Here is a 26,753-nt window from a genome sequence, read left to right as displayed (position 1 = left end):
CAAGATATTGCTTTGTACAATCACAAGTAATAACCTAGGAGTTCAAGAGTATGTTAGGCTCATTAGCTGGAAAGTTCTCTGATAACAGTGGGACACCTTGTGGGGACAGAGAGTGCCTATTTCTCCCTCAGCTTCACTGACTCAATCAATGTTTTCTCTAGCACATAGAGCTGTAATAATTCTGGTTTAAAAGTTAAACTCATGCTGTAATTAATGATCGATGCTGGTCCTGTGGTGTAGATGAAGGTGCATTAGTACATACGGTCTTTGCATGTAACAATCTACAGGACTATTGGACAGCAGTATGGACAAGAAGCTGTACAGTGCTTTCTCCTACAGATCAGAAACCATACCCTGTACTAATTTGGAAGTGCATGACTCTATACACAAAACTGTGTAAACCTGGGGAGTATTTGTGTGGAATGGCATTTTAGAAAGGATGTTCAAATCGGAATTGAGATATCCAGGACTGGACATCTAAATTTCTGTTAGCATTTTAGAACAGGATTTGCTGATGTAGACCTTGTCTTAAAACACACGGAGGCTCATTTTTGATAGAGAAAAAAGTCCATAAAAGTGTCATAAAGCACCATTTGGACAGATTTCTTCTCCAAATGTCCAAATCGGTATTTTTGAAACCAGTTTAGCAGATGCCTATCTACGCATTTCATCTTCAATGCATCCAAATCACAATCGGGGCGTGTCGGGGGCATTTTGAAGAGGGGATTAGGGCGGGCTTATGGCATGCCTAACACTTGGACGTTTTACAGTCATAATGGAACAAAACCAAAACTTCAATGTTTTGGTCTAGACCTGTTTTTCTAACAAATAGGACACAAAAAGGTGCCCTAAATGACCAGATGACCACTGGAGGGATTCGGGGATGACCCTCCCTTACTCCCCCAGTGGCAACTGACCCCCTTCCACCCCCAAAAAATGTGAATAAAAATAGTACTCACCAGCCTCTATGAGAGACTCAGATGTTATAGAAAGGTCCATTAGAGCAGCATGCAAATCCCCGGAGTAGTGTAGTGGTGGGTGCAGTGCACTGTAGACAGGTGGACTCGGGCCCATACCTCCTCCTACCTGTTACATTTGTGGTAGAAAACATGAGCCCTCCAAAACTCATCAGAATCCCACTGTACCCACATATAGGTGCCCTCTTCACCCATAAGGACTATTGTAGTAGTTTACAGGTGGGGGTAGTGGATTTTGGGTGGGTTTTGGAGAAATCAGCAGACAAGATAAGGGAGCAATGGTGAGATGTGTACCTGGGAGCATTTATATGAAGTCCATAGCTGTGCCCCCTAGGGTGCCCCACTGCTCTCCTAGGTTGTTGGGGGGACCAGTCTACTAAAAATACTGGCCCCTCCTACATCCCAATGACTTGATTTTATGTGTTTTTAACTTGTGCTTTTTTTTTTTTTTTCAAAAATGGCCTAAAAAGACAAACGCACAAAGCACAAAACCCTGTTATAAATGGTATTTTTTAAAAAAAGATAGACGCTTTTCTTTTTTCGAAAATGGGTGTATTTCCTATTCGGATTTGGTACGCTTAGACCAAAACATACTACTACTACTACTTAACATTTCTAGAGCGCTACTAGGGTTACACAGCACTGTACAAATTAACAAATAAGGACGGTCCCTGCTCAGAAGAGCTTACAATCTAAAGGACAAAATGTCAAGTTGGGGTAGTTGAGATTTTCTGAGAAGAGGTGTAGTGATTAGGTGCCGAAGGCGACATTGAAGAGGTGGGCTTTGAACAATGATTTGAAGATGGGTAGGGAGGGGGCCTGGCGTATGGGCTCAGGGAGTTTGTTCCAAGCATGGGGTGAGGCGAGGCAGAAAGGGCGAAGCCTAGAGTTGGCGGTGGTGGAGAAGGGTACTGAAAGGAGGGATTTGTCTTGAGAGCGGAGGTTACGGGTAGGGACGTAAGGGGAGATGAGGGTAGAGAGGTAAGGAGGGGCTGCAGATCGAGTGCATTTGTAGGTTAGTAGGAGAAGCTTGAACTGTATGCGGTATCCGATCGGAAGCCAGTGAAGTGACTTGAGGAGAGGGGTGATATGAGTATATCGGTTAAGGCGGAAGATAAGACGTGCGGCAGAGTTCTGGGATGGACATCCAAAGCCCGACTTAGGCGCACTATCAAAATGCCCCTTATGGAGAAATGGACGCTTATGCACTGGTCATGTACAGCATCAACGTCTATTGTAGAAAAATAAACATCTATAAAATCAATAGGTCAAAACGGGCACGTAAACGTTTAAGTTGTGGATGAACAACATAAATATTATGTGCCTGATCATAAATGTTTATCTTAGCCATCTAAGAAACATAAACATTTATTTTTCCAGAAGCTCTCACAGAGCCCGGTATCCCTTGCCAGCTTGGCTTTCAGGGGGGACATCAAGCACTGGGGAATTAAGGGGGTAATCTCGCCTAACCTCTTTAGTGATACGCTGCTTAATAAGAACATATTTCTGAATCCAGACGTTAGGACACAGACATTCATTCCCCTTCTGACATGAATAATAGATGAGCTAATAAATATAGTGGGTTTTCCAAAAATATCGGTTTCTTCTTTGAATGAACTTATAAATATAACAGAAACCAAAGTGCACATATACTAAAACAAATAAAATATTATCAAAAATAATTATAAATTGTGCTCAGTTTTTTTTGGTGCCTTACATCAACCCGAAAGCTGCAAATGTGTAGAGACACCATTTAAGCATTATTGCACACCCTACCTCCATTCATTTTTCAGTCCCACCCTTGCCATTTTCATGTTCTTCACTTTTACACATATCTCAGTTTCGTAAAATCAGAACATAGATATTTATGTAAGACAAATGTTTAAGTGCTGATTTATGCACATCTAAAATGCAAATGGCACAGTTAGAATCAGCACCTTAATCTTCCGCTTACAATCACCATACATGTGATATTATACAATTGGAAAGATAACACACATTTAGATATCAATCAGTTGTAGGATACAATATGCCTAATTAAAAATACTTATGGCAGAAAAGGTTTGAGATCAATAACGTCTCCGGTATCTAAACCCCTGGATTTTCCTTTTTTTTTTTCTCTCAACAATGACAGGATGTTATGTTTATTGTTTCTATCTGTATATTGTTATACATTATAGTAATTAAAATAATAAAGAAACCTGAAGTAAATAAAGATAAATACTCATAAACTTTCACCCTCATTCCTTCTAGGAACAGGGTTAGAGCAGATTCATAACAACATACTTTCTCCCACTAAAGTAATTCACAGGAACAGGAAACCTGCATCCTTTCAGGTAAACAGTACCCACGGGCTCTACAGCAGTGCAGTAGTATGAAAGCTACTCCTGAAATTCCTCTGTATCAGGTTTCTAACCTTGTTGCACCAGATGACATTGCAATGTAAGAAAACAACCTAAACCGACAGTATGGTTAGATTTCTCTAAGCCTCTGCATTGACCCCCTAATTCTGTAAAAGTTGCCAAAAATGGAATGTGCACAATTTAATTAAATATCAAGCTAATTAGCATCAATAATTGTTTTTTTAACAAGCAATTATTGCCACTAATTAAATTTATTTGACGTTTGTGCGTGTAAATTTAGGCACAGGAACCGCATCTAAATTTTAAGCGTGGTTTGAGAAAGTGGGCACGGGAATGGGAGGGGTATGGGCAGAACAGGGCATTCCTAAAATGAACGTGCGTTGTTATAGAATAACGGGAATACGTGCTTGATATAGGCATGTATACTTGCACCACATTTCAGTTGGTGCAAAAGGCCACTCCTAAAGTTAGGCCCGATTCCTGGGTTTAAGCGCTATTCTAAAAACTGCACCTAACTTTAAACGCAGCTTAGAGAATAGCACTTTTTTGGCACCACGTATGGAATCTACCCTTGAGTTTTTTAATGACTAAAGCTTTTGAATCGATTGGGAATTTGTCCACATGCTTATTCCACAGCATTCATGTTTCAGATCCAACCTGTGAGCCCGTATAGATGCAGCTCTGACACAGCACCATTCGAAAGAAATGGGCATCCAAAAAGTGACATAAATCGGTATTTGGACGTCCATCTCACAGAAATGTCCAAATCAGTATAATCAAAACCGCATTTTGGACATCTTTCTCAGAAGTCCGTCGGAAGGACATCCAAATCTCAAGGGGACGTATCGGAGGCGTGTTCAAGGCGGGACCTCCTAAGACTTGGACATCTTTGAGCCATAATGGAACAAAGCAAAAACATCCAGCACTAAAACTTCAACGTTTTGAGCTGGACCTGTTTTTATTATGAATATAAGGCACAAAAAGGTGCCCCAAACGTTTTCGAAAATGACCTTCTCCCTGCTTCAGAATTTGGACATCTTTGTAAAACGTCCAAATTCTGACTTAGATGTTTCTTTCGAAAATGCCCCTCTAAATCAAGTATCGACGTTATTCAAAAATACCATCTTGGAAGCCCAGTCCAGATGCATTCCACATATTTGAAAAAGTGGAAAGAAGAGAAAATGAGAGCCAGCATGATTAAAAGGTGAAGTAAAAGAGGCTATTACAGCCAAAATATTGTCCTTCGAACAATGGAAAAAGGACCCAAATGAATAAAATAGGAAGCAACATAAGCCCTAGCAAGTCAGATGCAAAGCATTAATAAAGAAGGCTATGAAGAGAAACTTGAAGCAGAGGCTAAAACTCACAGCAACAACTTTTTCAGGTATATCAGAAGAAGAAAGCCTACAAGGAAATCCGTAAGACCATTAGATCACGAAGGAGCAAAGGGGTGCTCAGGGAGCAGAAAAACTGAATGAATTCTTTGCTTCTGTCTTCACAGAGATGTAGAGATCTGTCTGTATCAGAAATGGTTTTCAAGGATGATGATGCAGAGGAACTGAAGGAAATCTCAGTGAACCTGGAAGATGTACTGAGCCAAAATGACAAATTAAAGAGTAGTAAATCACCTGGACTGGATGGCATACATCCAAGGGTATTCAGAGAACTCAAGCATGAAATTGCTGATCTGTTGTTACTAATATGTAACCTGTCATTAAAATCGTCCGTAGTACCTACAGATTGGAAGGTGGCCAATGTGCTAATGATTTTTAAAAAGGGTTCCAGGGGTGTTCTGGGAAATTACAGACTGGTAAGCTTGATGTCAGTGCCGAGAAAAATAGTGGAAACTAGTATAAAGAATAAAATTATGGAATACACAGACAAATATGGTTTAATGAGACAGAGTCAGCATGAGTTCAGCGAAGGGAAGTCTTGCCTCAACAAATTGGTTCATTTCTTTGAAGGTATGAATAAACATGTGGATAAAGGTGAGCAGATTGATTTAGTGTATCTACATTTTCAGAAAGCTTTTGTTAAAGTTCCTTATGAGAGACTCCTGAGAAAATTAAAGAGTCATGGGATAGGAGGCAAGGTTCTGGTGTGGATTAGGAATTGGTTATTGGACAGAAAACAGAGTTAAATGGTCTTTTCTCTTAATGGAGGAGGGTGGAGTGCTACAGGGATCAGAATGACGAGTGAGGTGATTAAATCTGCAGATGATACAAAACCATTCAAGGTTGTTAAAACACGTGCGGACTGTGAAATATTGCAGGAAGGCCTTAGGAAATTGGAAGACTGGGCATCCAAATGGCAGATGAAATTTAATGTGGAAAAATGCATGGTGATGCACACTGAAATGAATAATCTAAATCATAGCTACCTGATGCTAGGGTCCACCTTGGGAGTCAGCACTCAAGAAAAAGATTTGGGTATCGTTGTAGATAATACACTGAAATCTTCTGCTCAGTGTGCATCAGTGGCCAAAAAAGCAAACAGGATGCTAGGAATTATTAGGAAAGGGATGGGGATATAAGGCTGAAAATACTATAATGCCTTTATATTGATCTATGGTGCAACCGCACCTCGAGTATTGCGTTCAGTTCTGGTCACTGTATCTCAAAAAAGATATAACAGAATTAGAAAAGATTCAAAGAAGAGCAACCAACATGATAAAGAGGATGGAACTCCTCTCGTATGAGGAAAGGCTAAAAAGGTTAGGGCTCTTCAGCTTGGAAAAGATACGGATGACGGGAGATATGACTGAGGTTAAAAGATCCTGAGAGGTATATAACAAGTAGAAGTAAATCGATTTTTTACTCATTCCAAAAGAGGGGACACTTGAGGAAGTTACATGGAAATACTTTTAAACAAATAGGAGGAAATATTTTTCTCTCAACAAATAGTTAAGCTCTGGAACTCAATGCCGGAGGATGTAGTAATGGCGGTTGGCGTATCTGGGTTTAAAAAAGGTTTGCACAAGTTCCTGGAGGAAAAGTCCATAGTCTGCTATTGAGACAGACATGGGGAAGCAACTGCTTGCCCCAGGATTGGTAGCATGGATTGTTGCTGCTAATTGGGTTTCTGCCAATTACTTGTGACCTGGCTTGGCCACTGTTTGGAAAACAGGATACTAGGCTAGATGGACCATTGCTTTGACCCAGTATGGCTACTCTTATGTTCTTATGACACAACCTCTATATACACAAGCTTTTGAAAGTAGACTGAACACAGTAAGGGGCTGAGAGGTTAAAAGGGTCAGAATATTTGTTCAGTTGTTGAATTGTCTTCATCTAACTAATTGAAGGCTTAATAAGTCACTAAACGTTTTAGGCCTTACATTCAAAAAAAAATAAGTAATAATGAATCAGCTGCAAGGATTCCCAAACCTTTGCACATGTCATATTATTTTCAAGTTGTTAAAATCAGCAAATAGTAATTATGCATTAAAATTTATAGAAAGAGATAATGTGTTAATTGTACAATGAAGAGGTCATATACTTATGAGATAATGTGACTAGGGGTGCCTAAGATGGTTGTTTTGGAAGCTTTATTCTTGTTTTGGATGTCTGAAAACTGGCATTTAGATGGTCCATATTGCATGGATGTCCAAATCCCAATTTTCCAAAGGCAGGATATAGACATCTAAAACTGCAGTACATCCATATGACAAGGGGACATTGTTGGGGCGAGTTTTGGGTGGAACTGGGGAGGGCCTAAAATATGGTTGTCCAACTCTGATCACAGAAGGGGAAGAGATGTCCAAGTCTAATCACAGAAGGGGAAGGGATGTCCAAGTCCAAAGAGACAGACCATTTTTACTTAGCCCTGGCACTTGTCACAGGTTACAGAAAAGAGCTCTGATTGCTCAGCTGACCACTGGAGGGATTAAGGCACGTCAATTACTTAATCCCCCAGTGGTGGCTGTCGCCCTCCCTCTCCCCTGAATGTGAAACTAAGGGATACCAGGCTCTATGATAACTTTGGGTATTATGGACATTCTTAACAGGTCTGAGGAGTAGCCTAATGTTTAGTGCAGTGGACTAAGACTCAAAGGACCGAAATTCAAATCCCACCAGCTCTTTTTTATAAATTGTGAGCCCTCCAGGAACAGTAAAATACCTACTGTACTGAATATAAAAGAACTCTGTAAGCCTGAAAGCTACTGACGTGGTGTACATTCAGGTACAGTAGGTATTATTCTGTTCCTGGAGGGCTCAAAAATTTTAAAAAAAAAATCACAAACAGCTGAAGCACGATTTGAAAAAAACAGCTACAGTGGGATTTGAACCTGGGTCCCCTGATTCTCAGCTCACTGCTCTAATCATTAGGCTACCCCTCTGCTCTACATGGATGTCTGTGTGGTCATTTGATAAGATGGATATTCTTATGCTGCCACACAGACGTCCATGTCCCTTGTTTGCCCCGTTTATAATATGGACATTTCAGTTTGTATAATGGATGCTCATGCTGGACATTTCCAGTATATGGATATTCATCTCACGTAGATTTTAGAACAGGCTGCATCCTGATCTAAAATACATGTGAGATGGACGTTCATTTGTGATACTCTGACGTAGACGTCCCTATTCTGAGTTGAACGCCCTTTCTAAAATGCTGCTCCAAACTTTCCTACACAGCTGTAGTTATTTTAAGAGCTATTGTGCTCTTGCATAGCACTGACCCCTCAACTATCACGTGGAGACAAACAAAGCAGATCAAGCAGATCTCTCCACCCCCGGGCCCTCTTCACTGACCTTAAGCGCCTCACCTTCGAAAGTGCAGCAAGCAGCGACAGACCACTCCTTCCTTCTGTGTCCCGCCCTCGCGGAAGTTATGTCAGGCAAGGGTGGGACACGGAAGGAAGGAGTGGTCTGCCACTGCTTGCTGCACTTTCGAAGTTGAGGCACTTAAATTCAATGCCAGGGAGCGACGGTGGGCGGGCCAGTTTGCGGTGGTGGCGCCGGGCCCCCCCCCCCAGAGGCCCTGGCCTGGGGAATTTTGTCCCCCCCCTCTCGGCGGCCCTGGATGGCCCTGGCCCTCATCTCGGAGGCTCCACTGCCCTTTGCTCTCTGTTCTGTTGCACATTACCCCATGCCTGCTCTGTCACTGCTGGGAAGGTAAATCTCCCTGGGAATTGTGCTGCAGTGATGTTTGTTACTGCTCAATGTTCAGAACAGTTTGACCCATAAACTCTAGGACTGGTTCTGATTCCCTGGATAACGACAGCTCTTGCAACAACTGTAAGATGCGATTAAAAGACAGCAGAGGATTTAAACAGACCCACTCCCAGCCAGGAGCCTGAGGTGAACTGTCAATATCAGTTCACCCATTTTCCCAGTATGCAGAAGAGTTTACACATATTTCTGGGAATAACGTTCATTTACAGAACAAAATCTCAGCTTTTTTTTCTTTTTCCTTTTTTTATAAACTGGATTTTTTTAATGTAGTTTCTCATTTTTAGAGAAGGGGTTTTCATTTTAAATGAATAGTTTCTCTGCAACCCAGAGATCATTATTCCAGGCACTCAGGTTAGATACATTCAGAAAGCATCACTAACACACTTAAAAGCCTGTAGAAATGTACGGGGAAATAGTACCACTTACATGTGGACGTGCGGAGGTTGGAACCTGCTCTGGTTGATGTTGTAGTGCGTGAACGCCTGGGTGGGGTTCGAGCTGTACTCATCCACGCTTATTGTAACTTTGCCTTGTGAAGGAATTCCATGAGCCATCCTTTCTCCCTACAGGCATGAGCGATTCACAGCTTTCCAGAGCACAGCCTCAAGGAGGGCATCCTGTGTCCTGTCAACTTCTCAATGCAGTCATCAACAGTCCCCACTTCTATATGGAGAAAGAAAAAAAAAAACAAGAGGCAGAACTCAATGAAAATTGTGACTCTCATTTCTTGAAACTGCTCAAAGGGAAAGGGGATGGGACTTGCTACACTGCCTTTCTGTGGTTACAATCAAAGCGGTTTACACATTACATACAGGTACTTATTTTGTACCTTGGGAAATGGGAGGGTTAAGTGACTTGCCCCAGAGTCAGAAGGAGCTGAAGTGGGAATCGATCCCAGTTCACTAGTATCAAAACCTGCTGCACTAACTACTAGCCTACTCTATAAACTGAATTCTAGATATGGACTGATTTTGTCTGGAAGCTGGAATCACTTTTTTCTCACCATCATTGTAAGGTCTGTCATTTTAAGTTAGTCTGATTGGCATGAAGGACCCTGGTGTCAGAGTCCGGATAAAGCACTACTTACTATGTAATATGTATCCATAATACATAAATACAAATTTCAGGCTAATTACAGATACTGAGACAGAAAAAGATGTACTTATTATTTGCTTGAGGGTCAAATGATTTTATTTGGACATTAACCGTCCTTTCATAAACTCAGGGGTTACAAAATCAATTGCAATTCGCATTCAGTTGGAACCTATAACAGCTTATCACAAACAGAACTTTTGCCACCAAGGAAATACTTAAAATCACAGGACAAAATGATTGCTGACATTTTTGTGGTTCCTTCCTGTAGCTCCCCCAAAACCTGACCCCAAACACTGTAAATTCAACACCATATCAGCAAAAAAGTTCAGATTCCCCCCCCCCCCCCCCCCAAATATCAAAACAGACTTGGATGATATGAGTGGCATGTCTGAATAAGGTCATTCTCTTTAATCTCACACAAAAAAAAATACTGACATATTTTACACTTTAGAAAAACAATAGCACTGTTGCCTACCTATTGGCCCAGATCCTCAAATATAATAATAGGGGAAGTTTTAGTGATAAAGGCTCAGCCCTCATGCTGCTGATGACGGTAAAGGACAGACACGGAATACTCCATTCACTCGCAGAGCAAAAACATTTTGTCCTTTAGATTGTAAGCTCTTCTGAGCAGGGACCGTCCTTAGTTATTAATTTGTACAGCGCTGCGTAACCCTAGTAGCGCTCTAGAAATGTTAAGTAGTAGTAGTAGTATATCCTTATAGGCAAGTATCACCCAAGAGGTAAACCTATTGGGGGAGCTCCATCCATCACTCTTTCTATCTGTCCATCTGTACACTGAGGTACAAAGATACACAAAGACACAGACAGATACATACACATATATGGAAAGCCACATGAATGCACACAAACAGACACACAGAGATACATACACACATACAGAAAGCTACACAAATGAACACAAACATACAGAGATATATACACACACATACAAAAAAGCCACATGAATGCACATAAACACACACACACACAGATATACACACACATACAGAAAGCCACATGAATGCAAACTATAAATATCTGAACAATTCAATAATTATAGGTTTCATGACAAATAATTTTTTTTTAAAAAAGCACAAGCAGATCAGAACATTTTTCCAGATCCACCAAGGAGACCGGAAATTTTCTCCAAACTGCCTGATTCTAATTCAGCTTAACTTGTTCATCCATATCTACTGCCAAGGCCTGTGCTCCACTCATCCCTTACTTCCTGAAAAGAAATCTACATTTTCATCTGCAGATATCCACAAGCAGAACCTAGTGGATGTTTGGAATACCAAGGAGCTCATTTTCAAAGGAGAAAAACATTCCAAAAGCGGCACAAAACGGCAGATGGACAGTTTTCACCGGAAAAAGTCCAAATCGCGATTCTTGAAACTCAGATTTGAGACATTTTTCTCTGTAGTTCAACTAATCTAATCTAATCTGGTATTTGTTGACTGCCAAATCCCTTATAGGTTGAAAATGGTGTATGTAATTAAAATTCAAGTCAGATGTACATACATAATATCCAATAATACAAGTTACATAAAAATAAATAAACAGCAAATATTTGGCAAGCAAATATTCCTTAAATAAAAAAGTTTCGAGACATAGGAATTTTCAGGTCTTAAATTCAGTGGCAAAGAATTTCAGCAGAAAGCAGCTAAGTAAAAATAAAATCGATCATAATGTCTTTTAGAAATTAAGGGGCCCTTTAACAACACCGTGGTACAGCAACCATGACATTGGCGTATGCCAATCAGGCACTACCACAGAAGCCCACAGGTACTGTCTGCCCCCTCCACGTGCCATTTCTGGTGTGGTGTTTTTAAAAAAATTTCTGCGCCAGGAGCTTACCCGGCGGTATTTGGGCAGCGTCAAATTAGAGCGGAGCCCTCACCACTTACTAAATAGGTAGTGGTAAGGGTCCCCTAAGAAATGGCCGCATGGCAAGTGGTTAACTACTACTACTACTTATCATTTCTATAGCGCTACTAGACGTACGCAGCGCTGTACACTTGAACATGAAGAGACAGTCCCTTCTCTACAGAGCTTACAATCTAATTAGGACAGACAAACAAGAGATAAGGGAATATTAAAGTGAGGATGATAAAATAAGGGTTCTGAACAAGTGAATAAGGGTTAGGAGTTAAAAGCAGCATCAAAAAAGTGGGCTTTTAGCCTAGATTTGAAGACGGCTGGAGATGGAGCTTGACGTACCGGCTCAGGAAATCTATTCCAGGCATATGGTGCAGAAAGATAAAAGGAACAGAGTCTGGAGTTAGCGGTGGAGGAGAAGGGTGCAGATAAGAGAGATTTACCCAGTGAACGGAGTTCCCAGGGAGGAATGTAGGGAGAGATGAGAGTGGAGAGGTACTGAGGAGCTGCAGAGTGAATGCACTTATAGGTCAATAAGAGGAGTTTGAACTGTATGCGGAAACGGTTAGGAAGCCAGTAAAGTGATTTGAGAAGAGGGCTAATATGAGCATAACAACACTGGCGGAATATTAGTCGTGCAGCAGAATTTTGAACAGATTGAAGAGGAGAGAGATGGCTAAGTGAGAGACCTGTGAGAAGCAAGTTGCAATAATCTAAGCGAGAGGTGATAAGAGTGTGGATGAGGGTTCTGGTTAAATTGCCACATGGCCAGTTCCTTTAAAGCAAAATGCCTTTTACCTGCTGCAGTAAAAGGAAGCCTAGGTGTGCGGCAAAACCTGCATGCCAATGCCACCACGAGCCCCCTTTTACCGCAGAATGGCAAAAGAGGCCCTAAATGCTGTAATGAGGCATAAAGAAGAATATTGTTACATTTAAATTTGAGTGTTAATTGCTAGGGAGCATGTTGGGGGTGGGGGGGGGGTTGGGCAGGCCCAGAATGTGGACAACTTTCAGCAATAATGGAACAAAATAAAACCATCTGATGCCCAAACTGGGACGTTTTTATCTGGACCTATTTCAATCACGACTAAGTCACAAAATGGTGCCCTAACTGAAAAGCTGACCACTGGAGGGATGAACACATGATCCCCTCCACTTAATCCCCTAGTGGTCACTGACCCCTTCCTACCCCCTGAAGATGTGACAGTGACAGTTCAGAACAGGCTCTGTGACAGCTTCAGATATAATGGCCAGTTCTATTAAAGCAGCAAGCAGGTCCCTGGAATAGCCAAGTGGTCAGTGCAGTGGACTGCAGAGAAAGGGACCCTGGGTCATATCCCACTCTAACTAGTACACTTGTGGTGAAAATTGTGAGCCCTCCAAATCCCACAAAATACCAACTGTACTTACAGATAGGAGATACCTGCAGACCTGAGGACTTTTGTAGTGGTGTATTGTTACGTACAGTAGATTTTTAGGGGTTCCTGGAGGGCTCACTATACAAAATAAGGGTGTGAAGGTGGGATATGTACCTGGGTCTCTTTATGTGAAGTCCACTGCACTGACCACTAGGCTGCCCCTCTGCTCTGCTGGGATGTCTGTGTGGCCTGTTTACTAGGAATGGTGCCAGACAGCCACCCCTATGGCTTGTTTTTGTGTGTTTTTCTCTAGGACTTTTTTTATCTTAGCACAAAACAACTGGAAAATAGTAATTTTTGAAGCCAAAAAATAGACCTTTTTCTGGGTCAAAAATTGCTATATTCGGGATGAGATTTGTTGACATTTTCAGTAAAACATCTACAATTGGATTTGGGCATCGTATCAAAAATGTCCCTTCAAGACTACATTTCAGCTTTGCAACAGTACAGCAATGAGCTGTTAAAGGCAGATGGTTTTACCATTTATTCTTTATTTTAATAGTTTTAAACCTCAGGCCTAGGTTTACTGCCACCATACGTTCTAAATTCCATGGTCTGCCATATTTGCAATTTGAATTGCATTTTACTGAACCAGTCGAGATGAAAAGGAGCACTAGAATGTTCCTGACAGGGCAGCAGCCCCATAAAGGCATTGTCTAGTCTCAGGAGAACAGGAAAGCTTTTTTTGGAATGTAAGCAAAGGAACTGCAGCCAGACTGGGGCAGGGAAGAGACAGTCCCACACTAGTCTCAGCCTGGTCTACTATCAGCAAAACGCCAACTGCAAGGTAGGATTTTCCAAAGAAGCAATACCAGAGGGTACCATATGATGAACCTGCATTACAGCATGTAAACATCCTTCTGTCCAGGAGCCCGTGCTCATTAAACAGAACAATAACAAGCCATGAACAAACAGTCCACAGCAATTAGAAAAAAAGTGTGAAAATCCTGATTTATCTCCTTTTAATTGGTGTATTTGATTTCTAACGCATCTTTCTACAACAAACATAAAAGCCACAACACACACAAAAAAACCCCACAAACAGCAACATGTAAACTGTGATTTTCAGTAACTGCAACTAACTTTCTCTCCAACTCTCCAAAGCAGAATAATGTTACACACACAAACACATAGTAACATAGTAAATGACGGCAAATAACGACCTGTACGGTCCATCCAGTCTGCCCAACAAGATAAACTCATTTTACATGGTATGTGATACGTTATACCCGAGTTTGATTTGTCCATGCCATTCTCGGGGCACAAACCATAGAAGTCTGCCCAGCACTCTTCTTGTACTAAGTTCTGAAGCTAACGTCGAAACCCCTTAAAATTTACACTCCAGCACATCCATATCTATTCAGTCACGATCAGGGTGTAGACTGTAGAAGTCTGCCCAGCACCGGTTTTGCTTCCTAATTACCGGCGTCACCACCTAATCTCTGCTAAGATTCTGTGGATCCATTCCTTCTAAACAGGATTCCTTTGTGTTTATCTCACGCATGTTTGAATTCCATTACCGTTTTCATCTCCACCACCTCCCGCGGGAGGGCATTCCACATATCCACCACCCTCTCTGTGAAAAAATACTTCATGACATTACTCCTGAGTATGCCCCCCTTCAACCTCAATTCATGTCCTCTAGTTCTACCGCCTTCCTGTCTCCGAAAAAGGTTCATTTGCGGATAAACACCTTTAAAATATTTGAACGTCTGTACCATGTCACCCCTGTTTCTCCTTTCCTCCAAGGATTAACACATGTTAAATAGCCACTGAATTATAAAGACAGCTCCCACCAGACACATCTCAATTCCTGCAGCCACCAGTACCAATTATACAAGTTTCAAAGAATGCAAATGCACCTGGATGAGCAATATTTTCTAACCTTAAGCGTTTGAGATGCTGCAGAAATCCATTCAAGAGTTTCAGCGACATCCCAGCCCAACCCTTCCTTTACCATTTCAACCCACCAGCTTCTCCACCTTAACTTCTGGGCCAAAATTACGGAATACTTTGCCAGCTAATGTATGTATGGAAGGAGACTGCGGACAATTTAGAAGGGAGCAGCATGACAGGAGCAGCTGATTTGTAACAATTTTTTTAGCTGAGGGATTTATAAAAGTCTGGTTTTATCTGTTCTTATGATATTTTGTTGTAAAACTTGTCAGTGTGTACCTTGCAAACTGCTAAGAATGTTGAGATCGAGGGTATACACCGTTTAAATAGATAAATAAATAAAGTAGAAGTCTCTATTAGAGATGTGTGCAGGGAAAAAAAATATTCAGTTTTACTTTTTCCAAGTTTTGTTTGATTAATTTCACACATTAAGCTTAGTAGCCATCTTTTAACATGAGCTACAGTGTTTTGACATAAACTAATCAACTTAGGGCCCTGTTTACAAAGGCATGCTAGCGTTTTTAGCGCACGCTAACCATGTAGATGCCCATAACCTACAGGCATCTACACGGTTAGCACACGCTAATTTTTAGCGCGCACTAAAAACACTAGAGCAACTTTCTAAGTGGAGTGGAGGAGTGGCCTAGTGGTTAGGGTGGTGGACTTTGGTCCTGGGGAATTGAGGAAGTGAGTTCAATTCCTGGCACAGGCAGCTCCTTGTGACTCTGGGCAAGTCACTTAACCCCCCATTGCTCCATGTAAGCTGCATTGAGCCTGCCATGAGTGGAAAAGTGCGGGGTACAAATGTAACAAAAATAAATAAACAAGGCCCTTAAAGTGCCCTAACAAACCAAAGGCACATTCCTATTCCTTCTTCGTCCATCCTGAAAGATAACATTCTGCACAAAACACAAATATTGTTTTACTCCATATTAACTGCCCCATTTTTATTCCTTAACACTCTGAGTTTCGAGAGGAATAGGGGACTGTATCTATAGGTACATCCATATAGCAGAGACTTTTCATGCTGATGTTACAGTGATGAGCGTTACCTAGTGTGACAACTCTAGAAATCAGTCTGCTACGAGTAACACACACAAGTCACATTGAAGCAAGGAACACCGTGACACGTATTAAATAATAATCCAGCCCATGTGATTACTAAAAGCTATGAAAAGTTTCCAACTGAATGCTTTCAGAGATTAATTAGCAGGTTATGCTATAACAAGAAAGGGCTGGAGATACAAGATGATCCAGCTGCATCAGCCCTTCCGGCGTTTATAAACATGCAATAAACAAGTCTAGCGTGCATCCAGCGTTATCAATTCACAAACCTTCCTGTCCCCGTAAGAAAAGAAGCATTGAAGCTATCCAGATGAAGAGGAGTTTCCAAAGTAGCAGAAAGAGAAAACGCACACACACGCATGCAGTTCCCTGAGTGATGGTGAGCTGCTGCTGACTTCCACCTCATGCCGCACTCCAGTCTGTCTCTCCCGAGAGCTTCCTCTGCTGGGAGGGATCCTGCACTGTCTGCTCGCTGTTTGCTGCTTGGCGCTGGCTCCATCTCTCTGCCCCCACCCTCTCCCCCTGACTGATTACAGTCACTGGCCAATGGCTCTGAGATCGCACCATCCTGACTTGTGTGCGGCTGATGTTCCTAACCACCGGGATGACTGCTACTGTTGTCACTTCTAGACTGTCACTGGATGAATGCGGTACTCTGACCCCGAGCAAATAGAAGGCAGCACAGGGGAGCCCAGCGAATCCTCTGAACATTATTTTTCCAGCTGCATTGACGGGGATACAAGACTAATCATCCCCCCCCCCCCCCTTTTTCTCTCTCACTCACATAATTGTAACATAACAGGAAAACACATTATGTTAACATATAAGTAATTGAGACTAGAGAGATTTCTTTGTATAAAACAGGCCGTAGTTTTGTGTATTGGTGATAACTGTATAACCCGAGCTAGTAAGCAAGTGAAAAATGTATTTCTTTACAACCAACAACCTGACTACCTGCCGTTCTTAGCAAGAAGTCGTAGTGCAAAAAACCCAAATAATGTAAACACACAATTTACCTGCCATAGCAAGAAGGCTAAGGTTCTAGACACGGACCTCCACGCTTGTATTGAGCTGGGGCACAATATTCACCTTCTGGTGAACATTGAGGCCCTGTCCAGAAAAACTTCCTTCTGCACAGGCTGTACCTCAGGTACCCTCCCCCCCCCCCCCCCCAAAAAAAAAAAAATCAGGACAAAGCAATTACCCCACCATACACATACAGACATATTGATCATGATAGGGGGCGTGAGGGCAGGTAAACAACCACCTCTGAGGAGCAGAAAGGATCCTAGTCCTCATGGGTGGAGGGGGGCTGGCCTTTATTAGCCCCACATCTCCCTCCCTCTGTCCCAAGAGAATTGCCCTCCATTAGAGGCAATAACTGCTCAATCAGGGCTACTATCTGCCCTCACTCTGGGCCCAACTAAAGCCAGGGCCAACCCTCCAGCCACCTTCTCTTCTCAGCCACCCACAGCAGTCCAGCCGGGGTCCGCCATACCTGCCCAAAAAAGGAAGTTAGCTCACCCCCCCATTAACAGGCAGGCTCCAAATGAGCTGTTCACCCTAAGGCACTAATGGAAGCTTTTGTAGCAAAAGTTCAGCTCTTCCACTGGCTCACCCTGTACACGCTCACCCACATTCTTACACTACTCACATGAAGAACTGGAAAATACTATCACATTACGACTGAACAAACTTGTGGCTGGAAGGTAAATATCAAAAGCGCTACGCAATAACCTTTTAAACAGACCCCCCTTTTCTGCCTTGAACATCAGTACAGTAAGTCGCATGGTTTGCTGGCAGCTGCCACAGGAGGCAACTCTATATAAGTCCATTGTACAGCTCCAGCCTAGATGACCTTAACACCTCCTCCAATCATCTTTAGATGTAACAGAGCAAAGGTCAAAGCTGTCCTGTCTTTCTGGGCCAATCTAACTTACCATCTCCCCTGACACAACCTATATTGCTCAGTCTATATCACTGTATGCATTCATAGAGAGGAGGGGATTGTGCCACCCATCAGGTGACCTCACCTGGCATTGTGCCCAGTTCTGAAGGCCTTCCTGCTAGAAAGCTATAGAGAGAATTGAGGTGGCCAAGAACTGCATCAGAAGCCCTGCAAGATAAGGCTTAGAAAATCTAAATACGCAAGCCCCAGAGAAGCGGCACCAGATAACAGATAAGGTAGACATCCACATTTCCCGAAAGATATTAATCACACACAAAAAAAATGGATGGGATTTACAGAACAAGAAATCTTAAGATGAGGTTCTGAGAGGGCAGACTGAGGAGAAATATCAGGAACTATTTTTTTTTTGTCAGTGACAGAAAGGGTAAGGGGCAGCAAAATTACTAATGGACTCTAAGAAGGTACAGGATAAGTACAAATAAGCTTTAGCTGCTAAAAGTGGAGTAAAGCGGTTTAAGTGCCGACAGTGACATAACTGTCTGATTTACCAATCTATGTATGTTGTGGCTGCCAGAATATCTGGAGCAATGCCAGGTTACCTAACAGCCTAAAATGGAAGGATCAGCTAACTGCTGGGTTTGTGTGGCAATTGTGTGTTCTATATTACATTAGCATCCTAGAAGAACGCAGAAGCTTGTGTAGCTGAGTCCGTCTAGTAGGTATGTGTTCTGTAACGAATGAACGTCCTAGAGACGCACAGGCGCTGTGTAGCCAAGTCTGTCTGTTAGATGTGTGTTCTGTACTAAATGAACATCCTAGAGCAGTGATGGCGAACTTATGGCACGCGTGCCAGAGAGGGCACGCAGAGCCCTCTCTGTTGGCACGCGCGCCGTCGCCTCAGCCAGTTCCTGCCCTGCCCTCCGAGCACCAGGGCCCACCTCCGAAATTTAAAAGTCACACCTGGTCGGGGTTAAGGCGGCGTCGGCGGCAGCAGCAGTAGTAGTGAAAAGCGTGCTGACTCGGCACGCCTTCAGCCTTCCCTTCTGTCTCTCAAGCTCTGGTCCTGCCCTCATTGCCTGTTTCCGCAAGGGCGGGACCACAGAGCTTGAGAGACAGAAGGGAAGGCTGAAGGCGCGCTGAGTCAGCACGCTTTTCACTGCTACTGCTGCCGCCAACGCCGCCTTAACCCCGACCAGCTATGACTTTTAAATTTCGGAGAGAGTCATTGAATGAGCAGCATTCTGGTTCCTCCCACGACAACCCTGGAACTGGGTGGGAGGGAGGGAGAGGGGAGGGGGGACCCTGGAACTGGGAGGGACAGGGGAGGGGGGATCCTGGCCCTGGAACTGGGAGGGAGAGGGGAGGGGAGATCCTGGAACTGGGAGGGAGAGGGAACCCTGTGGAACTCAGAGGGAGGGGGGATCCTGTTGAACTGGGAGGGAGGGGGTCCCTGGAACTCAGGGGGAGGTGGAACGAGAGGGATGGGGACGGGGAGGGGGAATGGCACTTTGCGATAAATAATTAGATTTTGGTTTGCTGTTTGGGCACTCGGTCTCTGAAAGGTTTGCCATCACTGTCCTAGAGGAACACAGAAGTTTGTGTAGCCAAGTCCATATGGCAGGGTCTGTTCAGCAATGAATGAATGTCCTACAGACACACAGGTGCTTGTGTAGATGAGTCTGTCTGTCAGGTGCAAGTTCTGTGCTAAATGAATGACCTAGGGACACACAGGTACAATTCGTGCAGATGCTCCAGGGGATAACTCTTTACGGTGGCCCCTAGTTCTAGGCACAAACAACAAACCTAAATGTGGAAACTGCGCTCATGTTAACTGCACAATTGGTAGCGCATAGTAAGCACCGTACGCTAACTGCAATGTGCAGTCTGTGCCCATTCTCTGCCCAGTTCCTGCCCTCCGACACGGTGTACAGGGATTGCACATGTTGCCAACCACAACACATCGAGGTCGGAGAAGTTGGGCTTTCTCCCATATGCAACCATGACTTCTCCGACAAATGTGCACACGCGCGTACCCACGCATATATAGCACGTCGGAGAGTTATGCACGCACTACATGGACATGTTATGATGTGCTTATGACAGCTCTGGACTCACCGGCAGCCTCTGAGCACACGTTCAATATATCACAGTAAAGGGTTCAGATTGCTTTTGTGCATGCATCGGAATCGGTAGTGCATCGCGACGCGTCCACATTACTACAGTAGTTAGCTCATTTGAATTCCGTTTTCGTTACTTGCTACCGTGATAGGAAAATGGCTCGGCGAACACTTTTGTGCATGGCGCGGTTTACTACTTGCACGTTAAACTGGCTAGAACCATTTTAAAACCCAAGTTAATGGCTCGTTAAGTTTAGTGCATCTGGCCCTGAGTTTCTTTCTTCTACTGACAAGCTTTAGTATCCTCTGCTCCCAGCTCTAACGACACCAAAACCACAGTGTGATCTCCAGAGTACTGCTGCAGCACTTGTGATCCGCTTGTTACCCTGTTGCCTCTGGATCTTTTCTGTTTGCTCCTTTTTTTTGTCTTTTTCCCCCCCTCCACCCTCTAACCGCAGGAGTCATCTTCGGTGTGCTGACACACAAGGCGCGTCTCAGCACTACGCCTCGACTGACGGAAGCAGTACTCATCTCCTCTCTGATAAGAGCCAGCACTTCAAAATGATTGGGGTGACAACTACAATCCAAATTGCCCATTCCTGGACCCAGTGAAGGAGCTTGCTCAATATTGGGGGTGCTCAGCACTCAGTGGCACCCACAGAGCTGGCTGCTATGATGGCAGGGGAATACAAACTCGATTCCCCCAACTGTGGCGAACAGGACTACAGGCTGTGTTTTAATTAATCACATTATCATCTGCCATCAGTTCATAACACTTCAATCGTCCCCTTTCCCCTCCTCCCTTAGCACCTTCCTAGAAGGGAAACTGTTTTGCACCATAAAATTCCTTCCTAAACAAAAAAGAATGTGGTTTCCAGTTCGATCCCTTGCACATGCAGAATATTAAGAGCCACAGTAAGCTGTGGGTAACGATCAGTGCATTTTTTCTAGCAAAAAAGGTGTCAGTACTCAAATGCCAGATCACCCTTCAGGGGTGGGGTGATCACTGAGGGACCCACCCCACAATAGCCAGGACCCCTGCAACCAGTCACAGAATCTATGACAAGGCAGAATTGGTATGTAGGACCTGAGCTCTTTCATTAAAACTTGGGGACCATAGGTCAATTTTAGCAGACAATGGAAAAGGTGCCGGTACCCCCTCAAAAAAAGCCCTGGTAACAGTAACCCCAATTAGAAGGAGCCACCCCCAGCTTTTTTCAACTTAAGCAAGGGGACAATGCTCTAAACTAAAACCCTTTCAATTGCTGAACCTGTTATGTGGAATAAGCTTCCATGACATTTCAGAAATACATGAAAACGCATTGTTTTGTGAAAGCTTTCCCAGAAAGATAACTTCAGACTGAACTCGAGTAGTTATTCTGAGAGGTGAATTCAAATAGTTTTCAGAATTGTTGGAGGAGTGATTGCTAAGATGTATTTTGTTTGGTTTTTAATTATGAACGTTTGATTGTAACTTCCTTTGGTTTAAAATGGGATATAAATTTGGAAAAATAAAGAAAGAAGCGGTTAGCGCTTGATTTGCGCAAACGTTATTGTGCTCAGAATGCTCAAAGGGCTGGTGTGCGTGAATTAACGTGTGCAGTAAACATTACGCAAATTGTAGTGAAGTGCATTTAAATGGATGCAGCTGAGGTCGGTTAGTATTCCTTCCCAACGCTCAGACGGGAACGCTGCAATACCCAAAACAAATGCTGGTCTATAACGCCAAAAACGTACCACCAGCTCCAGGGAAGCATAGACGTGTTTTGTGTAGAGGATTTCTTCTTAATGTCTCACATTAAACTGCCAGTTTTGTCTTTTTCTTTTTGAAGCGGAAGAAAGCCTGTGTAGCTTCTAAGCACTGAGAGTGAGAAACAAACGTGTGTGAGTCCAAGCAAAAGCGAAAGTGAAAGCATATATCAGCACCTGCTTTTCTGTGCTTAAAAATGAGTCTTTCAAAAACTGAAATGCAAACGTATTGAAAGGTGCGGAAGAACAACGCCAATGTCTGCTTGCACTTCTGGTTTTATCTGGGCATTCACATGTGAGCTGCCCCTTACTCTGAACCTTTGGTGCACATATGCCAGGCAAATTCCACATGAGACTTGTCATTTAGATCAGTGTTTCTGGCATACTCCTTGCCAGTCAGATTTTCAGGATATCCACAATGAATATGCATGATCTTGATTTGCATTCACTGCCTCTATTATATGCAGATCTCTTTCATGCATACTCCATTTTGGATATCCTGAAATCCTGACTGGCAAGGGATACCAGCGACATAACGTAACCAAAGACTGTAACGGTTAGGGTGGTGGACTTTGGTCCTGGGGAACTGAGGAACTGAGTTTGATTCCCACTTCAGGCACAGGCAGCTCCTTGTGACTCTGGGCAAGTCACTTAACCCTCCATTGCCCCATGTAAGCCGCATTGAGCCTGCCATGAGTGGGAAAGCGCAGGGTACAAACGTAACAACAAAAAAAAATATATATATATATCTTAATCCTTCCTCTCCCTCTCTAAGTTCCCCCCAATGGTCTTTACCATACATGTACCTCAATATCACCTTGTTCATACCGGAATCGGCTAACGCCGTTTACGGTACTATGTAAGCCACATTGAGCCTGCAAAAAGGTGTGAAAATGTGGGATACAAATGTAACAAATGCAACAAAAGGGAACACTCCGCTATAATGTAGCTGCCCAACTTCGAATCTGAAGTTTGTCGGGTTGGATGATTGCTACATTGCCGCTTCAGCAGTGCGGCTAAACTGGGTGTTCGCTTTCCCCTGAAGAAGCCCCTCCGGCGAAACGGGTCCGTTGGGTGGGGAACCCCATTACTGAAGCTGCAATGAGCTAAGTGTTTTGTTTTTTTTTACCATTCTCGAAGTTGTGTGATTCACAGTTGACACAGCATACTTTTTTTTTAATTATTCATAAAAAACGTTTATGTCCACATGAAGGGAGGAGGTGGGTCTGAGACCAATGATTGATTCATGGTGATAACTCTAACAGGAGTATAACCAGCAGTTGTGCTGGAATTTCACCCGTCTGAGGTCTCTTCCCTCCTTCTACATATCATTTAACATTCCACACTTTGTGAGATTAGACCCGCTACCTGTAGCTTTGTTGTGGATACAAATGTAACAAATAAATATGCCAGGCAAATTCCTCCACTTGCTTTTGGTTTAATAGCATGAATTATCCATGCATACAATTTGCATGTCATTTGCTTCAAGCATTGGTTAGTTTTCTGCGCTGTTGTTGTGGGCTTTAGCACCCAGGCTTTGGGCATCGGCCCCCAAAAGCTGCTGAGGCAAACGAAGGCTATTTTAATTTTTGCCTGCTTTTTCATGCTCACTGTTTGCAGGGATTTAAGCAGAAGCCTCAGACTCTAAAAATGATCCCATGCTGGGCGGATATGTTTCTCTGAAACTGCAGACACAGGACACTGCATTTGAATGTGACTGACCTCTTTTGAAAGTTGCTGAAAAGGTTTCTTCAGAAAGTACACTGCATTCTTTGCAAGAAGACCTATGGCTGCAGAGGAGGGCTAGAAAAGGTGTTAAATGTTGTTGCCCACATAAGCTTGGTTCCTTTAAATTATTCCGGATGCACTTAACACCTCCCCATCTCCTCCCACTCCCCCACTACTCTCTTTCTGCTCTTCCTTTTCCTCAATTGTCCCATTAACCATAGGGGGCCTGCAACCTGGCTACAGCCTGATTAAAATTAAAGTAGGACAGAGAGGAAGGCGAATTATGGAAGACAGTTGCTCCAAGCCCTACCTGGTCTGGTACTGCTAGTGAATCCTGCTCCTGCAGCCTCATATGGTACACATTCTCCTGCCTTCAGGTGACTCTTACCCCTATTTCATATTATTACGCACCTGAGAAAGGAATCTGGTTCACATATTGGATGTATTTCTGAAATAATATGGTTAAATGTAAAATGATAAACAGACTTCAAATTCATAGAAGTTGATCTCAACCCAGTTCTCAGGACACCCCCAGCCAGTCAGGTTTTCAGGATACTACTACTACTACTTAACATTTCTAGAGCGCTACTAGGGTTACGCAGCGCTGTACAAAATACACAAAGAAGGACGGTCCCTGCTCAAAGGAGCTTACAATCTAAACGAAATGTCAAGGTGGGCAGTCTAGATTTCCTGGGTAGAGGTGTAGAGGTTAGGTGCCGAAGGCGACATTGAAGAGGTGGGCTTTAAGCAGGGATTTGAAGATGGGCAGGGAGGGGGCCTGGTGTATGGGCTCGGGGAGTTTGTTCCACGCGTGGGGTGAGGCAAGGCAGAAAGGGCGGAGCCTGGAGTTGGCGGTGGTGGAGAAGGGTATTGAAAGAAGGGATTTGTCTTGAGAGCGGAGGTTACGGGTAGGAACGTAAGGGGAGATGAGGGTTGAGAGGTAAGGAGGGGCTGCAGATCGAGTACATTTGTAGGATTGTAGCAGAAGCTTGAATTGAATGCGGTACCTGATCAGAAGCCAATGAAGTGACTTGAGGAGAGGGGTGATATGAGTGTATCGGTTCAGGCGGAAGATAAGACGTGCAGCAGAGTTCTGAACGGACTGAAGGGGGGATAGGTGGCTAAGTGGGAGACCAGTGAGGAGTAGGTTGCAGTAGTCAAGGCGAGAGGTAACGAGAGAGTGGATGAGAGTTCGGGTGCTGTGCTCAGAGAGGAAAGTTTGTATTCTAGTGATCTAGAGCAGTGCTGTTCAACCCAGTCCTCGGGGCACACCCATCCAATCAGGTTTTCAGGCTATCCGCAGTGAATATGCATGAAGTAGATTTGCATATGAAACAAACAGCAAATCTATCTCATGCATATTTATTGTGAATATTCTGAAACCTGACTGGAAGGGTGTACCCCAAGGACTGAACTTGGACAAGCCTGTTCTAGAAATGTATCCTCCTCTCAATAACCCTGCAAGGCCTCAGCACCTTGGTCTTAACTCCCAGTCTTTGAGGGCAGCCAACAGCTCAGGTTTTCAGGATATCTGTAATGAATATGCATGGCGGAGATTTGCATACAGTGGAGGTAGTAGACATGCAAACCTCCGTCATGCATATTCATTAGGGATATCCTGAAAACCTGTCCGGTGACCCCAGCGGCCTGGGCGTTAAGACCAAGGCTTCTGCAACCAATAGAGCACATGAAAAATATGTGGTGGAGGTTAGCGCCACACCACACCATCTTTCTGGCCAGGACTGTCAGAGGCTTATGTTACAAACAAGCACTATATAAGTCGGAGATTCTCAACCCATCCTTGGCACACACCCAGCCAGTCAGGTTTTCAGGATACCCACCACAAATATGCATGAGTTAGATTTGCATACAATAGAGGTAATGCATGCATGCAACTTTATCTCATCCATATTCATTGTTGCTATCATGAAAAGCTGATTGGCTGGGTGTGTCCTGAGGATGGGTTGAGAACCCCTGGTATAGGTAATTCAGCAACTGGCTGGTATTTTTTTTAGAACAGAGAGTCTGGAAATTAGGTATTTCCTTCTTTTAATTGGGACAGACACCGTGCCTCATTTTCAGTTTCCCTGATTCCCACAGAAGAGTGAATGTAACTGTGCTACTGACCTAGAAACTTGTCAAAAAAACTTTGCAGTATCCAAAATCCAACCCTAGCAGAAAGACCTGCTCTCAACTTATTACAATTCTGAACTAAGGATCTGTATACATTTATAACAATACTAAAAGCTCCAGAAATGTATAAGATTTCTTAGTACACATTACCAACATTGTTACTGCTCACCTGGAAAAAAAAGTCACAGAATACAATGACAGTAGCACAGAGTGATAGCACAAAACTGATTTAAGGAGCGCAATGTGCTGTGGGAGAGACTGGGATTCAGGATGAATGTAAAGAAGCAGTTTACCCCTGGTACAGGTACACTGCAATAGTGCCCAGTATAGAGATTTCAGCAGCCTACAGCATGTCTTCAGAAGAGAGTAAAGAGAAGCAAAAGTCTGAGGAAAGGGGACCTTCCAGTCCACCTCCCCAGCCCACCGCATGCTGACAAGCAGCTGGTAAGCTCCCGGGAGCAGGAACCCTGTGGCAGGGTGGCACAGTGCATGCAAACCTCTCATCACAGTCCAATTGCTGCCCTGCTCCCATCCATCTTCCCCGGGTGACCTGTCCTTACCTGCAGGGCTCACTTTGCAGCCTCCCGATGAGACCAAGGCTCGGACTTGCAGGGAAAAGCTGGGTCGTGATCCAGGCAGAGGTTCCGATCCGGGGTATCCCGAGCAATGCCCGAGGCCCCGGTGCCGGTGCCCCGCTGCGCTCCCTCCTTCCTATTGTTCTGACCCCTCGGCTCCAGCTGCGGCCGTCGGCCTGTGCGCTCCGGCCCCGGGACACGGAGGGGAAGAAGGGCGGCCGCTCCCCGGGCTTCAGCTGCTCCCAGCGCCGCTGCTGCAGGGCAGAACCTCCGACCCTGGGGGCCCGTGCGAGAGACGGAGCGTAGCAAGGGAGGTGGGAAGGAGGGCGGGCAGCGAGGGGAGAGGAGAGGAGCAGCCTCGATCTGAGCCGCCCAGCCTGCAGAGACACAGACAGAGAGAGAGCGAGAGAAAGAGAGAGAGAGAGAGCGGCGGCCGCGGGGGTCAGGGGAGGGGGGAAAGAGCAGGGATGGGGCAGAGACAGACACAGACAGGGGGCGGCCACTGAGGTCAGCGTGGGAAGGGGGAGAGACAGACACAGACAGGGGGCGGCCACTGGGGTCAGGGGAGGGGGAGAGAGCAGAGACAGACAGGAGAGAGAGACAGGGGGCGGCCACTGGGGTCAGGGAAGGGGAAGAGAGCAGAGGGGAGGCAGGGACAGACACACAGATA

At 44.1% G+C, this 26,753-nt stretch overlaps 1 protein-coding gene across 2 annotated transcripts in view; it reads right to left on the bottom strand.

The window, feature by feature from the left end:
• Positions 1 to 26,469, bottom strand: part of MPPED2 (metallophosphoesterase domain containing 2) — a 191,940-nt gene extending 165,471 nt beyond the window's left edge. Inside the window, exons 1-2 of one of the 2 annotated variants that reach the window (XM_030200684.1) lie at positions 26,069 to 26,469; positions 8,944 to 9,180 (exon numbers count right to left, since the gene is read on the bottom strand). In XM_030200684.1, the coding sequence (XP_030056544.1) occupies positions 8,944 to 9,071 (128 nt within the window). In that variant the 5' untranslated portion in view covers positions 9,072 to 9,180; positions 26,069 to 26,469. Of the gene's footprint in view, positions 1 to 8,943; positions 9,181 to 16,141; positions 16,284 to 26,068 lie in introns of those variants that run through there. The other variant, XM_030200685.1, reaches the window with a different exon arrangement.
• Positions 26,470 to 26,753: the final 284 nt, after the last annotated feature.

This window comes from Microcaecilia unicolor, chromosome 4, assembly GCF_901765095.1.
Source record: "Microcaecilia unicolor chromosome 4, aMicUni1.1, whole genome shotgun sequence".
NCBI classification, from domain to species: Eukaryota; Metazoa; Chordata; class Amphibia; order Gymnophiona; family Siphonopidae; genus Microcaecilia; species Microcaecilia unicolor.
The sequence above is the reverse complement of the archived record's forward strand: the minus strand, read 5'-3'. Positions and strand labels throughout refer to the sequence as shown.